The following is a 17652-nucleotide window of genomic DNA, read 5'->3' as shown; positions in this document are numbered from 1 at the left end:
ATGGATCAGTTAGCTCAGTTAGCTAGATGATGATGTGGTTAAGAACAAATCCAGCAGCTCAGGTGCAATCACATCACTCATCGTGGTAGTTCCTGGAATAAAACAAAGAACTGCAAGTGCTGGAGATCTGAAACAATAACAGCAATTGCTGGAGAAACTCAACAGGTCTTTGGAGAGAAATCACAGTTGATACTTTGAGTCCACTGAGCTTACTTTCTGTTCTTGTTTGTAATTCCTGAATACCGTGGCTCCTCGCCTTACCTCAGGTATGTTGTTTGGTGACTTCAATCTGTCAGTATAATTAGAACGGAGAACAAAGAACAAAGATCAATACAGCGCAGGAACAAGCCCTTCGGCCCTCCAAGCCAGCGCCAACACATTTTTACCCTTCCATGTTAAAACTGTCTTCACTTACAAGATCCATTTGCTGTATTCCCTTCCTATTCATGTATTCATCCAGGTGCTTCTTGAGTGCTGCTATAGTGTCTGCTTCCACCACTTCCTCTGGCAGTGTTTTCCAGGCACTCACCACCCTTTGTGTAAAAAACCTGCCTTGCACATCTCTTTTAAACTCCCACTCCCCCACCTCGCACCTTGAACTTATGTCCCGTAGTAATTGAGCCCTCCACCCTGGGAAAAAAAACCTTATACTTTCCACTCTATCCATGCCATTCACACTCTTATAAACTTCTGTCAGGTCACGCCTCAACCTCCTGCTTTCCAGTTCACCAAAGATGAGATACCTGTGGGCCCCCTGTGGACAGTGGCTAATTTCCTTACCTCATCTCTATTGATAGTGGTAAAACTCCTGTGAAATAATGTCTATCAACAAAGCAATTCTGGAATTAAGCTAAATGGGCCCTGTTAAAGAAGGAGTCTTTCCATCAGGTCTCCTTTCAAAGACATTAGCATTTGGCATCCCCTTCAAATGGGTTAGCTCCCATTTTGAAGATTTTCCCGTGTGGTAAAGTTTTATCTTCAAAGTGGAAGATGTCCAGTTTGAGCCCAATACTCTTCTTTGGAAACATTCAAAGGAAGAATCTTATCAGATTCAAAATCTTAACTCTTTTGGTCTCCACAAGTGCTAAACTTCTCAAAAGCAAGAAGGACTCTTTTCCTCCTCATTTCAGGGCAAATAAGAATGGGAAATAAATCCTGATCTGACTTGGATGGACAATTCCTGAGAATGAAATGTAATCAATGATTAAGTGAGTTGGATTGTTTACTTGACAAGTGATATCAAGTTGACTTTGACACAAAGAAGGAGACAGTAGGAAAGCTGAGTTAGATTTGTAGCTTCTAAGGAAGAGAGGAGAGACAGAGAGATTTTGGGACTGACTTCCAGACCTTTGGATGAACATAGTGGAAAGGGTAGCCACTGATAGTGGGATGAAGAGAAAGTGGGAGATGAACAACAAATTTGAATTGAAGGAGTACAGAGATACCAGAACATGGTAGGACCCAGAACTGACTTGAACATGAGAATGAGCATGAGAGCTTTGTACAATGTCTGGCAACCAATGTAGGTCAGCACACATAGAAGAGATGGTTAAATGAAAGTGAGCAAGTTAGAATACAGGTGGCAGAATTTTTGATGAGCTTTTGTTTACATCTGTTCATGGGATGTGAGCAGTGCTGGTTATGCCCACATTAACCATCTATCCCTAATTACCCAGAGGGCAACTAAGAGTGAACCACAATGAAGTGAGTCTGAAGTCACAAATAAGCCCAGACCAGATAAGGATGACAGATTTCCTTTCTTGAAGGACATTAGTGAAAGAGATGGGTTTTCACTACAATCAACAAAGGTTACATCAATCTAGCTTTCTTCCAGATTTAAAGAAAAAAATAATTCAAAGATGGGAAGCTAGGCAAAATTGCATTGGAATAATCGAGTGTGAAGTTAACAAAGACATAAATGAGGATTACAACACCAGATAGGCAGAGGCAAAGTGAGGTTGAGCAGTGTTACAGAAATGGAAGTAGACAGTTTTGATGATGAAGAGGATATAAGGTTAGAAGCTCAGTTCAGGGTCAAATAGAATCAACATAACGGTTTCTGACAAATTATTCTTCATAATAGGCATGGACAGAAGTGAACAAATTAGGAATTTACTGGAAAAAGGCAAGTTATGATTTATTCCTGCAAAGGATAGCAGAGCTGTGCAATAGACTAATTGCTAAATTACTGAAGTGCATATAAACAGAGTCTTCATATGTTATTTGAGAGAGAGAGAAAAAAAGGTAGAGAGAAAGTCAGTTGGTGAGAGAATTCTTACAGTGTGGGGGCAGGCTATTTGGCCAATTGAGCCCACACCAACCCTCTGAACAGTGTTCCATGCAGACCCATGCTTTCCCTGTATTTCCCATGGTAATCCACCTAGCCTGTGCATCCCTGGACACAATAGGGCAATTTATTATGGCCAATCCATCTAACCTGCACATCTTTGGACTGTATGATGAAACCAGAGCACCCAGAGGAAACCCACACAGATATGGGGAGAATGTGCAAATTCCACACAGACAGTCAAGCAGAGGCTGGAATTGAACCCAGGTCTCTACTGCTGTGAGGCAGCAGTGTTAACCATTGAGCCACCATGCCACCCCCTTTTGTAGTATTTCAATGGTCCCTGTGCATAGGGTTTGTTGAGATTATCCTTTTAGCTTGTCAGGACCTACTGTTCCTTGATCTTCTTTTTGCAGAAACTTTCACTTGCTTGTAGGAGGCACAGAGTGATTGGTTTATATTCATAAAGTCTCTGATTTATTGATTAAGAACCACAGCTTACAACAAGTGCTGGGGATGGGTATGTGTAAACCGGTTTTCTTCAGGCTTAAGGCGTTTTTTGCACTGCAGAGCTAAGGTCAGCTCCTTCCTTTTCAGTGGTCTAATGGCTTTTGACCAAATATTCCATCCACAAACTATTCAGCTGCCTGGGAGCCAATCATAAAGTTGTTTTCAGGCAGAATGCCTTTGAGTTATTGACAATGGATCATTATTTCTCAGACCAATCAGCCATTTGTTGCCAGCCAAATCTCTCTTTGTTCACATCCCACCCTAGCAACAGCTTATCTGTAGAAATCTGCCCCACTGCTTTAACAAGCAGCTGTGTAAACAACATTTACACTGAATGTCAGAACCTGCCTTTAAAATGTACAGTAATCCTTGCCCCAATCCTTGTACTTAAATCAGTCCCTTTCCCATTTCAACCCAAATAAAACATAGAGAACTAGAAAGATAGGCTATTTACATTTTAAAAGTTATCCAAATTCCAACAATGAAGAGAGATAGAGACCTAAAATCATTATCTATTGTTCTGTGCCAATCATGTGATTTTATTTGCTCACGCAATAAACATTGACCAGTCAGAATCCTAAAATCAACATCACACCAGAGGACATGATGGCCTAGTGGTATTGTTGCTTGGCAGTTAATCCAGAGACCAAGGTAATGTTCTGGGGACTTGGGTTTGATTCCCCTCACAGTAGACGGTGGAATGTAAATCCAATAAAAATAATCTGGAATTAAGAGTCTAATGATGACCATATATCAATCATCAGGAAAAACCCATCTAGTTCAAAATGTCCTTTAGGGAAGGAAACTGCCATCCTTACCTGGTTTGGTCCATATGTGACTCCAGACCCATAGCAATGTGGTTGACTCTTAATTGCCCTCTGGGTAATAAGGGATGGGCAATAAATGCTGGCCTCGCCAGTGATGCTCTCATCCCATGAGTGAATTCCAAAAAAAAAAGATGATGTGAGATGGCCAGTTCTAGCATTTTGTGTCAATTCTGCATTTTTACAATGATATCATACCTGAGAGTATGCCATTAGACAAGTGGACAAAGCTGGCATTTATCTATGGAAACTTACAGATGTGACAAACGCAGGATAATTGATAAAAATGGAGCTAAACTTTTGGGATTCTCTGTTGTTTGACAATACCCACACTTGTGCTGTTGATCAATGGGAACTCCAATCATTTGCTTGAAATATAAACATGCATCTTGGGGGATGGGGAGTAGACATTATCTGCACAAGATGTGTTCCTGAGGTTGAACGTATCACCCACAAGTTTGATGACAGACTTCCAAAGAAACATTGATCCATTAAAAAAAAACCCACATATGTTTGAAAGAGTACTAAGGAGGAAATTATTTGGCATATGACACTTATTTGAGCTCAGCTGGAGTATGGTGCACACTTGAAGTCGCCGCATTATAAAAAAGATGTGAACTCATTGGAGCAAGTGAAAAAGTGATTTGCACAAATGGTTTGCAAAACGAGAAACTTCAGTGATGAGGATAGACTGAAGATATTGGGATTGTTCTCCTCAGAGAGAAAAAGGCTGAGAGCAGATTTGATAGAGGTTTCCAAAATCATGATCAGGCTGGATTGAAAAGGTTGGGAGAAGTTGTCCCCACTTGTAGAAAGAACAAGAACAAGAAGGCAGATTAAAATGATGTACAAACGAAGCAAGGGTGATGTGAAAAAAGAACAATTATCACACAGAGATAGTAGGAACTGCAGGTGCTGGAGAATTATCACACAGAGGTTTAGTTAGGATCTGGCATGCCGTGCCTGGCAATGCTGAAGCAGGTTCAATCCAGTCACTCAAAAGGGCATTGTTTGATTATTTTGCTAAAAATATTATGCAAGGGTAATGTGAAGAGGGCAGGAAATTGGCACTGGGTGGTGATGCTCATTTGAAGAGCAGGTGCAGCCTCTCTGGACCAAATAGTCTGCTTCTACGCAGCAACAGTTCCGTGATTCCAGTGTTAGCTTGACCTTTGATTTTTGATTGTGTAAGGTGAGCTGAATATGTCTGGTTGCCATATGCACTGCCACAGTAAATGCATCAACAATTTTCAAAAATCTTTTCAATAACTCTAATCAATGTATAGGACATTTTCACAAATATATAGTGATCAGACAGTCCTTTATCCCAGCATCTTTCTCCATATCAATTTGACATGTTATGACCATCATGTCACAAGTATTTTCTTAACAGTTAAATGATACCTTTAGTGTCATGTGCCAACAATATCAAATCAGGTATGGTAAAAATGTGGAGTGGAGCATTCTTGCCTTATCACTTCAGAGAACTTTGTTGACAGTCTTAGAAGAGAATGGAAAGAGAGAGCAAGCAGAGAGTCATAGCATCATTAAGACACAGAACATAGAACATAGAACATAGAACATTACAGCGCAGTACAGGCCCTTCGGCCCTCGATGTTGCTCCGACCTGTGAAACCAATCTGAAGCCCATCTAACCTAAACAGTACCATTATCATCCATATGTTTATCCATATGTTTATCTCAGAAAGATGAGATTCAGTCCTTGAGATCATTCCAGCTTTTTGTACAGTGATGTATCAGTCTCATTCTTCCTCTCTATCCCTAAGAGTTTTTTTCTGTCAAGTTCCCAATGTCCTTTTGAAATCATTCACTGTTTCTCTACAGGCCTCCCACACAGTTAACAAAGTCCAGGTTATTGCCACTTGCCTAAAAGTTATTTTCCTCACATTCGTCTCTGCATCTCTTGCCTATAAAAATATAAGTTTGTGTTCCCATGCCTTGTACCGTCGGCTAATCCTTTGTGTCTTCATCTAAACCTGTTGTAATTGTGTCCAATACTATCAAATCTCCTCTTCAAGGACAACAAATCCAGTTTCTCTGACCTGACTTCAAAACTAAAATCCCTCCATAGCACTTCATATATGAGGACTGTTTTGTTCCAAAGATTCCCTTGTACTGGGGCTGTGGACAACATTGGCAATGTTTACAGTTTAACTTTCATTGCCCTAAGTATGATAAGAATCAGTTGTGCATTTTGGGACAAGAGGCAACACATGTCAATTGATAAAAATCACCATTGTTTCAGCGGACTGCTTCATATTAGAGACTGAAGGTGCTGGTTTAACCTGAGGGTCACCTCACCTCAGGCAAGGAGAAAGGTTGAGAAGGTGGGTCCTTCATGGTACCCCAGCTGGTGCAGGAATTAAACCCCATGCTGCTGGCATCATTTTGCAGCACAAACCAGACAACTGGGGGAGGTGATGGCTGAGTGGTATGACCGCTGGACTATTAATCCAGAGACCCAGATAACGTTCTGGGGACCGAGGTTCAAATCCTGCCATGGCTGATGGTGGAATTTGAATTCAATAAATATCTGGAATTAAGAATCAAATGATGACCGTGAATCCATTGTTGATTGTTGGGGAAAAACCCATCTGGTTCACTAATATCCTTTAGGGAAGGAAACTGCCATCCTTACCTGACCTGGCCTACATGTGACTCCAGACCCACAGCTTTCCTGCTCCTCTGATGCTGCTTGGCCTGCTGTGTTCATCGAGCTCTACACCTCGTTATCCACAGCAATGCAGTTGACTCTTAACTGCCCTCTGGGCAATTAGGGACGGGCAATAAATGCTGCCTTGCCAGCAATGCCCTCATCCCGTGAATGAATAAAAAAACCAAGCTGACTAACATGGATGTAATGGGATAATGGCCTTTTTCTGTACAGTAAATGAAAACAGTATTAATTTATTAGACTTCTCAATGTACAATCCATTTAGTAATATCTTATTTTCTCCTCTAGTAATTGGCGAGCCTGTCAGTATAGAATGGTACAGGCCTGATGGACAAAAAATCATCTCCAGTGAAAGGGTTGTGGTACAGACAGAGGGGATAAGATCAAGGCTCACTATCTACAATGCCAATGAGGAGGATGCTGGGATCTACCAGTGTCAGGTGACAGATGTCAATGGAAAGTCTCAGGAAGCTACAATCCTGGTGGAAATTTACAGTAAGTAAACCCAGGAGCTGTAAAACGTAATTGCATCATTAATCGCATGCTGTCTTGTGCTTGTTCCAGCAGTTCATGGAGACAAAGGAAGCAATGTAAGTACAGTGATTGCCAGTGAGGCATTGATAATGTAAATACAGGCAGGCTTGTTCTTGATATGATACTGCAACAGATCAGCCAAGTTTTGCAGGAACACACAGCACCTAATATTCCAAGAGACATTTTGACTCCAATTAGGAGTCAAACCCAAAACCTGAGCCTGAGAACCACTTATCCCAATTGCAACATGAGATGGATTATTTTGATGATAGTATGGCGATTATATTTCTGATGGTATCGATATAGAAGAAGACAGCTAAAGTGTTATTTGCCCTGTGCTATCACAGTAGTTATGTGTGAAGGCCTAATGCAGCAAAGTATCCCATTCAGTGCTTGCACAAATGCAGTTTCACTAAAAACACTTTTATATCACTTGCACAGTGAAAAATGGCTTCACTCTGCATCACCCTGAAGTTAGCTTCAAGTTGCTTGTCGGTTTTTGTACAGGTGTTTCAGGTATCGAGTTAAAATTGAGCTCCATTGTTCTGAGCTTTTAGAGAAAGTTTGGTCACTTGTCCTGAATGTCAGGGACCTTAAGAAGATGACAGGCAAAAAACTGTAAAATTAAATCGATACAGTGATAAACAGAGATACACCGACATGATATAGATAGACAGATAGATAAATACATAGATTTCTTTATATTTATCCATCTATCGATCTAACATAGGGGATAGAGGGCTGGATTTTATTTTTAATCGTGAAGTGAGGGAGGCACAACACAAACTGAGGGGCCTGCTGTCCTGCTCTCAGATATCTAAGCACATACATTAACTATTGGATGTCCAATTACTGACTGCCCAATGGGAACAAGGTAATTACTGGTGCAAAATGGGGAGTGGTGAGTGTCTGGTCTTCATTTCCAATCGAGACTGTTGACCAAGACATTTAAGTTGCTGGGGGCAGTGGAAAAGGGTGTGGTGAGGCAGGGTTTAGAGGGGATTAGGAAGTGATACAACGAACAGTAAGTCAGTCTCAGGTACAAGTTTAAAGGCTAAAAAAATTAGACTAAAAACCAACATATAGAGGCATCTACCCTCCTCAGCAGGTTTGGCTATTACATACAGCAGTGGTCACAGTGGTGCTGTTTTTTCTACCCATGTTTGAGCTGCATTGTCATAGCAGCCTTCACAAACTTTCTCTCATCTGACGCCTGAAAAGTGCAGTGGGCGGTGAGGACAATGGAAAACAATTGGGGTGTTACGTACTCGCCCACCTTCCACAATCTCGCAGACCAATGTGCACGATGTTGTATGGCCAACTCTTTCCCATTATCCAGTAGTGTATGTGGAAGAGCAGCCCAGCTGATTTGTGGGAGTGAATATCTAGTCCCAGAGTGTTGGATTGACAGGCTGGTGGTTAGATAGACAATAGCTAAGTGCACGTTGAAATGTACAATAGCTCAGATCATTTTAAGCTGACGTTTTACTTCATATTAAAGCTAAGAGGTATATAGAGGAGGAGTGGGACCAGCCTGTCATATTTCACCCTGGTGAGTCATAACCACAGCAGAAGGCGATGACAGCCAGGAATTCACAAGGAAGGGTTAAAGTGACTTTATTTAGTGTTGCACTGGTTCTGTGAACAGGAGGATTATTTATGTGAAATAATCACTTTTATTGTCTGACTGATAATGGGAGATCCAGAATTAACCACACTTCCATGATTTCAAAGATAACTTGCGAATTATATAAGGCTTTTCATCATTCTAAACACTTTAATCTGCTACTACAAGCTAACATTTGTTGCAGTTTCTATGGACTGGCAAATCAGCCCCTCATAAGGATACAGATTGGCATTCTATTGCAGAATTAAAAGGGAAAGATATGGATTTGGTTAAAGTTCATCACCGAAAAGTATATGACATGAAAAGTAGCTTCCTGGTAAGTAGTAGCAATGAGAGACAGGGATAGAGAAGTCAATGCTGAAGGAACTGCTACTAGTGAGTGAAAGGTTAAGTGGAAAGGGGACTATATAGCTAGGGAATCATGGAATTGTAAAATGATGGATCAATTAATGTGACCATTCAGTCCGTTGTGTCTGTGCTAGCTCTTAGGCAGGGCTATCCAATTGATTCTAGTCGTTTGCTTTTTTTCCTAATGTTCTTTCTTCTCTAAGCATCGACCCAATTCCCCCTTTGAATGTTAATATTGGCTGAAATGTCCAATCACTAATAATCATTGAAATGCAGTGAAAGTGAATGGATAGGACGTAGTACTCTGAAGCAGTAAATAATTCCAATTCCAGAGAAGAGTGTCAGGCCTGAGTTCCACATTCTGTGGATGGTAAAGGTGTTACCCCAATGTAGAATGCTCGTTGTTTAGCGAGCTGACCTTATTCGGTGAAGCAGATGAGGCATCACAGTGAGCCTCAGCATCCTTCCCACTCCTGGTCAGCAGATCTCTAAAGGTATCAGGTCAGGTAGATATAATGGTCAAGAAAGCATAAGGGACAGTTGTGTTTGTTAGCCTAAGCATAGAATTTAAAAGCAGGGAGCTGATGCTGGAATTGTATAAAACATTAGTTAGGTCATAGCTAGAGCATTGTGTAATGCTCTGGAATCCACATGACAGGAGGGATGGTGATAGCACTGGAGAGGGTGTGGAGGAGATTCACCAGGATGTTGCCTGGGCTGGAGAGTTTTAAAAAGGAAGAGGGATTGGTTAGGCTAGGGTCGTTTTCATCAGAGCAGAGAATACTGAAGGAGGACATGATTGAGATGCATCAAAAAATGCGAGCATAGACAAGGGGGACAGGAAGAAACATTTCCCCTTAGTCGAGGGATCAATAACTGGGGACGTAAATTTAAGGTAAGGGGCAGGACATTTGGAGGAGATGTGAGGAATTTTGTTTTTCACCATGATGGTGATGGGAATCTGGAACTTACTGCCTGTAAGGGTGGTAAAGGCAGAAACTCTCATAACATTTAAAAAATATTTGGATGTATATTTGACATGCCAAGGTATAAAGGCTATGGGCCAAGTGCTAGAAAATGGTATTAGACTGGTTAGATGTTTGCTTAACTAGCTCAGACTCCATGAGTCAAACGGCCTTTTTCTCTGTGCTGTAGACTGTTTAATTCTATTCGCTGACCTCTGCTGGAAGCCTTTATGTTTAGTATGGGCACTAAAACCATACAAGGCGTGAGTTGGACCACAGCTGGAATATTGTGAACAGTTCCCAGCCCTTATCTAAGGAGAAAGTTCACTAGGCTGACACCAGATATGGAGGGACTGTCTTATAAGGAAAGATTGAATAGATTGGCTCTATACTCATTAGAATTGAGAGGTGACCTCATTGAAACCTAGAAGATTTTTAGGGACTTGACAGGGTAGATGTGGAGAGGTTGTTTCTCCTTGTGGGAGAGTTGAGGACCAGAGGGCATCATCTCAGAATAAGAGGTCGAGCATTAAAATAGTGATGAAGAAGAATTTCTTCTCCGAGGGTAGTGAATCCATGAAATTCTTTACCACAGAAGACCGTTGAGGCTGGGTCATTGAATATATTCAAGGCTGAGATGGACAGATTTTTAATCAGTAAGGGAATCAAGGGTTACAGGGAAAGGGCAGGAAAGTGGAGCAGAGGGGTATCAGATCACCATATCTCATTGAATGGAGGAGCAAACCTGATGGGCTGAATGGCCAACTTTTGCTCTTACTACTTATGGTCTTATCTCTGTGCCTGATCATAGTTATAATGTTTTGTCTATGAGAAAATAATGGGTCATTGTCTACCTGTGGTTTAATACATTCTGAGGGAGTAAGGTATAGGTGAGACTAACTCTGAGAGTTAAATATCCTGTAGATATGGTGGGGTTAGAGTTTCAACTATGACTGCATCTCGCAATCTGGGCAAATTTCATCCCAAATTTCCACTTGATTTGATAATATCTTTAACATATCATTGTATTGCAACATTTGCTATGTACCAGCTTTAAAATATAACTCATTTTCATGAAAATGTAGTTTTAAATTATATTCCTCATGTGGTAACATGGGACGGATTTGATTAGTACAATTACAACATGGATTCAGTACTAAAAGGCATACAGTTTTAATCAGAGTACCAACTGACCACTTGTGAGTTACCCAGATTAAAATGCCAGAAAATGATTTCTAAGAAGTATACACAACCGTTTTGCCAGTTATATTAGGCTAGACTATCCATCTTCTCACTAGCTTGAAAAAGAACTTCTAAAGTTTTTAAAACCTGTTTCGTCCTTGTGTGCATGAGATCCAGCTTAATTCGTTAGCACCTGCTCACAAGCCCGAAACATTGGCTGAAGATTTTCATGGTGATTGATTCATCCAAGGTACATGTGCAAATTTGCAGGAAGAACTGGTTCCTGGTGCAATAATTTTTAAGCCAATTAAGAAATTAGATTAGTTTAGAATAAAGTTTATGTTTAAAATTCCACTACCTTGTGCATTGCTTTCAGACAATTTGTGGTAATAAAGGCAGTGTTCTTTGTTACATAAAGGTGATATAGATACAAGTGTTGTTGCTATTGTTGCTAATATAATATTGCAACTTGAAACCTTAAGTTTGCTTTTCAAAGTGTTCTGATTTCATTGCACATTGATTAACATGAGTCTTGTATTTCTTCCTCTCATTACAAGGATGCTGCTGGGGCTGAAGGGTTTGAGCTAAAGGGAGAGGCTGAATAGGTTGGGGCTATTTTGTCTGGACCGTCAGAGGCTGAGGGGTGACCTCATAGAGGTTTATCAAATCATGAGCGGCATGGATAGGGTAAATAGACAAGGTCTTTTCCCCAGGGTGGGGGAGTCCAAAAGTAGAGGGGAAAGATTTAAAAGGGGCCTGAGGGGTAACAAGCCGAGAAAAAGCTGTCAGAAGAAATGGAGGAGGCAGGTACAATTACAATATTTAAAAGGCAACTGGATGGGTATTTGAATAGGAAGGATTGAGAGGGATATGGGCCAAATGGTGATAAATGGGACTAGATCAGTTTGCAAAATCTGTTTGGCATGGACATGTTGGACAGAAGGGTCTGTTTCTGTGTTGTATAACTCTATGACTCTATGCTATTGCAAAGAGATGCAAGAAGTGGGCATTTTCAGGCAAACAGGTGATTTTGGAATATCAGTGTGATTCTTTTTGCTTTCTTCCTGCTACACTCTGTCCACAGAAAAGCTGACCTTTCATGAAATCAAGTCTCCCCAGGAGTTCAGAGAAGGAGAGGATGCTGTGGTGATATGTGAAGTAAACAGCTCTCCCGCACCCATAGTAACCTGGCTGCACAATAATAGAGATATCAGCACTGAGCCAAGTGGTGAGTACCTAGCTGTCGAACCCTCTAATTGCCAATTTGTTTGTGAACCTTCAAACTCTTGATGTAGTAGATGGCACGAAAAGAAGCATTGCACCCTCCCCCATGCCTGCTCAATGCCAATGCAAGACCTTCCACCTGTCTACCATGGCCCTCCATCCCAAACCCTGTTACTCAAAACTCATGACCACTCTAAGCCAACCCCATGCCAACTCAGATGCCTCCCAACTACCTGCCCATGCCCGCATGTATCTATGCTACTTCCACAGCCGTTCATCTAGTATTCCTCATAGACAGATCACAGGAGCCATGTGGAGATTTTTTTTTTTAAATGAAAACAATTGAATACAATTCCCACTCTGATACACTTGATAGTGAAAAAAAAACCCATTATTGTTAAATCTCTCCTAATGGCTCATTTCTTATGAAAGCAAACACATGTCTAATCAGATCAAAAGCCAAAGAAAGCTAATCCTTCAATAAAATCTTGAGACAGCCAATCTACTGTGAACTTAGATCATCTTACTCAGTTAATTCTAGCATTTGAAACTCAGCCAAACATTGACAATGGTATAATGGCAACCCTCAGCAAAATGCCCAAAACAAGTCTCCACGGAAATTGTACAACCACATGTCTGTCAACCAAAGCAGACCAGGAAAGGGTTTCTTTTTAACTCTCACTAACAATGACACACTTTTAGTTTTATGCCTAACGAGCAGAGGATTTAAAGAAAAACTGCAAATCATTGCATTTGCACAGGCCTTATTCACTCTTCAAGCTTGTTTACATCAACTCAATCAATTTGTGAGCATATGTTGGGGATTAAGGCCCTCGTGAAGGTTAAACTGGGGTCTGTTGGAACTAAGCACTGGATTCAAATAGGCCTACTGAGTTCAGGCTTTCTGCCCGTATGTTTCATGCCCCACCATCTTGTCCCCATTAATGAAAATTTGATCTGTTGAAAATGAGAGCGGAACCTCTGCCTCCAGATTCCACCCACCATTTTTAATGGGCCAAAAATCTGGTCCTAGGCCTCTATTTAAAAGGCCCTGCATCCTTTAATGCTCGATTAGGCACAAAATTTAAACCATCTGATTGGTTTACCTCCAGCGTTCATGTGCCTCTGTGTAAAGAACCTACCTATCATGCTAACAGCTAGAGCTACCAAACATTTAGTCCCTTCAACCAAGTCTTTGATATATATTGTAACTGATTGAGGCCCCACTACTGATTCCTGTGGTATTGCATTAGGTACATTGTAGCAACTTGAAAAAGAGCCTTTTGTTCCCACTCTGTCACCATTTAGAAAAATAGAATCATTAGAAACCCTACAGCGTGGAACCAGGCCATTCGGCCCATTGAGCCTACATCACCCCTCCGATGAGCAGACCCCACCCCCCCAACCTCTCCCTGTAACCCTGCATTTTCCATTGCTAACCCACATAGCCATCACATCCCTAGACACTATGAGTAATACAGCATGGCAAATCCACCTAACCTGCACATCTTTGGACCGTGGGAGGAAACCGGAGCACCCAGAGGAAACCCATGAAGATGTAGGGTAAATGTGCAAACTCCACACAGACAGGGTAAATGTGCAAACTCCACACAGACAGGCACCCAAGGCCTGAAGCAAACCCATGTCCCTGGTGCTATGAGGCAGTAATGCTAACCATTGAGGCCCCATGCTGCCCCCATGTCAAAGGCATATCTGGGTTTTGAACGTGGGACCTCTTGCACTGTCTACATTTACCCAAAGTGAGAATTATACCTCTAGACATTTTAGTTAACCAATCCTTTATATACCCAAGTAGCCTTTACATACCATGGACACCATGCACACTTTTCCTGTAACCTTCGATGTCGCGCCTTGTCAACTGCCTTTTGCAAAATTGAGTGCACCACATTTATAGGCTCCCCTTTATCTATTTTGCTTGTTACTTCCTGGGAGAAAAAAACCCTCTGTTAAGTTAAATGAGTTAAATATGATTTCACTTTCACAAAGCTATGCTGACTCTGCCTGACCACATTATAATTTTACAAGTATCCTGCTGTAACCTCTTTATTAAGGAATTCTCGCATTTCCCTAGGACAGATGTTAGTCTAGGCTATCCATAATTAGCTGCTTGCCTTCTTCTTCTTTGAATAAAACTGTGCACATTTAGTATTTTCTGATTCAATATGTGTTTCAGAATCTAAGGAATCTTGCAGGTTTCCAACCAATGTAGCAACTAGCTCTGTGGGTACTCCTTTTAATGCGTTTGGATGCAAGCTAGCCAGTTCTGAGGATTCATCAGTCTTTACATGTAATAGTTATCTCAACATCTTTTCCCTGATGATGGTAATTGTTTTATTTTCCTCCCTTCCTTTCGCCCTTAATTTTCAAGGATCTCAGAGATATTTTCTGAATCTTCAGCTTGATATCCTTGGTCATCTAATACTCTACTAATCACATCCTTAATTGATACAGCTACCCACCACCCCACCCTTTTTGAGTTTCCCATCTTTCAAAATACTCTTCAATATTTAGGGCCCAGCTTTTGTAATCATGCAACCATATCCCTGCCATGGCTATCAAGTCATACATATTTATTTCTATCTGTATTAACAGCTTATTCTTCTTCTGATGAATGCACACATTCAGACACAGGCTCCTTAACTGTTTTTGTTTTGCTATTTTTGCAACAATGACCTTCTGATGGTGCACCCTTCAGTTTGTGCATTCTGTTCGCTCTTGCTACAGTCTAGTCATCATTATCCAAATTACTACAACGCTCCATGACCCCATTGTTCCTCTTTGATTTACCAAATCTCCTCTCAGATGATCACTACCTCTCATTATTTAGTTTAAAGCCTTTCTAGCACTCTAGTTATATTTCTCAGTGGAATATATTGCAGATGAAGCCTGTCCCAATGGTACCTGTGCCTTTTCGTGAATCAAAACCCATTTCTCCCACAAAAAACAAAAGAACTGTGGATCCTGTAAATGAGGGACAAAAAAACAGAAGTTGCTGTAAAAGCTCAGCAGGACCTGGCAGCATCTGTGAAGAAAATATCAGAGTTAACGTTTCGGGTCTGGTTCGGAGGAAGGGTCACCGACCCGAAACATTAACTCTAACATTTTCTTCACGGATGCTGCCAGATCCTGCTGAGCTTTTCCAGCTCAACTTCTGTTTTTGTTCTCATTTCTCCCGTATTGGTCTTTGAGCCACACATTCACCTTCTAATCTTCTTAATCCTATGCCAGTTGGCTTGCCATTCAGGTAATAATTTGCCTGTGGGATTCTTCTTGCTAATTTAACCTTTATATGTTTATAATGCATTACTAAAAGCTCTTTCCTCATTCTATCTCTACTCTTGGTATCCATCTGGACCAGTAGAACTGGACCCTTCCACTCCCATTACAGGTCACTCCCTCTCCAGCCCAAAGTAGATATCCTGAATTATTCCATCAGGAAGCCAGCACAGCATTCTAGTATCAGACTCTCAGCTACAGAGAACATTGACTATGCCCCTGACTAAATTAGTTAAACTACTACATTGTTATTTACTTCCTTTCTTGATTTGCTTTTTTATCACAATAACATAGTCAGTTTGTTCATCCACTCCACAGCCCTCACTCTCATCCATACAATCCACAAGAATCTCAAACCTGTTGGACAATGGAAAGGACTGACTCTCCTCTACCTCCACCTTCCTGATCTTCTTTACGTACCTAACTTGCAGTCACACCCTCCTGTCCCTAACGAACAATGAAAATCAGACAACCTTAGCCAAATGCACGTGACTGCACTCTGAAGCAAATTCTCCAAGTGATTTTCTCACTCCTTGATGCCTCAGTGTCTGTATCCCGACCTTTAGCTTATCATCTCTAAGCCAACATTTATCAAGCTGCGGATACTGACTGCAGGGAATGTTGCTATGGATCGCATTGTCATTTAGCAGCTCACACAAACTACATCTTGAACCTGTATGGCCATCTTCACTGTCTTTAATTTTGACAAATTTGGAAATAAACCTCAATAACTTTTTGTAATCTCATCAGTTGGTTTAACTAGCTAAGCTGTAAATGTAGTGCAATACTATACCAACCCACACTGCTCCAGTTGAAACTATACATCCTTAAATAGAGACAATAAACTCAAATCTCATCAACTACTCACCTATAAACTCACCTACTTAATGGTTCTAAGCTTCAGCTCTCACATCCTGCTGTTGGTCCCTGGCTGCCACTCATGGCCTATTCCATTTATGTCAATGTTCAGAATACCACATGATTTAACCATGTTCCCAAAGTCTAGAGGAGGAAAATAGTGTTGATGCTCGAATCTGTTCTGTCAATAAAATTTTCTGGAAATCACAACGTGTCAGGCAGCATCTGCAGAGCGAAAGCAAGCTAACATTTCGAAGCTAGATGAGTCTTCATCAGAGCTCCCAAACTCTAGATATTTATAATGCGTTAGTGCAAACTCTTTCCTTGTTCTATCTTTGTTGTTGGTGTCAATGTGGACCACTACAGCTGGATCCTTTGCTTCACAGTACAAATACCTCTCCAGCTCACAGTAGGTGCTACACTCTGCTACACTCACTTAAGTTGCTCTCTTCGTGTTTGAATACATCATGTGCTTAGCAAGACGACCTGCATAAATCCATGAAATTCTACAGTAATGAGTGAGCGCTGCTGTCTCAAGAAAACCAGTTCAAACTAAAAACTTAATTAATTAATTGTGGCTGCCTCTCCAGCAGAGAGCTTGTTTAACCTCAACTAAAGTTCAAAGAAATCTAACTTTAACAACAAATGCTAAAAGCAAACAAGTCTTTAATTCATTAAATCCCATAGGTGAGCAAGTTCATATTTAAGGGAGAGATTAACTCTTAAAGTTTCCTGACTCGCCAAATTCCCAATGTCACACCCTGTGCCAAGGCACTCAGTGATGAGCTGTTGTCTTCTTGTTTGTCTAAGGGTTCAAAGAGCAGAATGGCCTCAATTTGCTCCTATTTTTATGCACTTAACTCATTGCCTTTGATGTGGAATTTTATCCAAAACACTTGGACATGTGTTGTACTTAGTTATGGCTTCCTCAAAGATTTTCAAGTAGTGACTTATGTTTGCTCTCCAAGTACACAAACACTTTAAAATTAAAGTTTAAAATGCTCACTTTCCTTTTAAAATTCCCCCAGTGCCTCAGCCCTTCCTGTCTCCAGCCCTGCAACACTTCCAGAATGCTATCCAAGAGAATGTTCCTCCATATTGTTCCTTTTGTGCAACCCCCCCCCAATTTCAGTCCTCCACCATTGACAGGCCATGCCTTCACAAATTCTAAATTTGAGAAGTTAAATCCTTTTCTGTGAGATATATCTTAAAAAGACTATCTCTTTTATTAAGTCATTGGCCACTATCATTTTGATTCCTTCCTTTGCTTGTTACTAATTTGATGAGGCTTTACTGGGGCA

General features: G+C 40.9%; 1 protein-coding gene across 1 annotated transcript in view; it reads left to right on the top strand.

Annotated features, from left to right (window-relative positions):
* The window catches only part of ncam2 (neural cell adhesion molecule 2), a 1072172-nt gene that overhangs the window by 927402 nt on the left and 127118 nt on the right, over positions 1 to 17652 (top strand). The window contains exons 3-4 of the mRNA XM_048603020.1: positions 6605 to 6811; positions 12057 to 12200. Of these exons, the coding sequence (XP_048458977.1) occupies positions 6605 to 6811; positions 12057 to 12200 (351 nt within the window). The remainder of the gene's footprint in view (positions 1 to 6604; positions 6812 to 12056; positions 12201 to 17652) is intronic.

The sequence above is a fragment of the Rhincodon typus genome, chromosome 11, assembly GCF_021869965.1.
Source record: "Rhincodon typus isolate 14 chromosome 11, sRhiTyp1.1, whole genome shotgun sequence".
NCBI classification, from domain to species: Eukaryota; Metazoa; Chordata; class Chondrichthyes; order Orectolobiformes; family Rhincodontidae; genus Rhincodon; species Rhincodon typus.
Note: the sequence above shows the minus strand (reverse complement) of the source record. Positions and strands in the feature narration are given on the sequence as shown.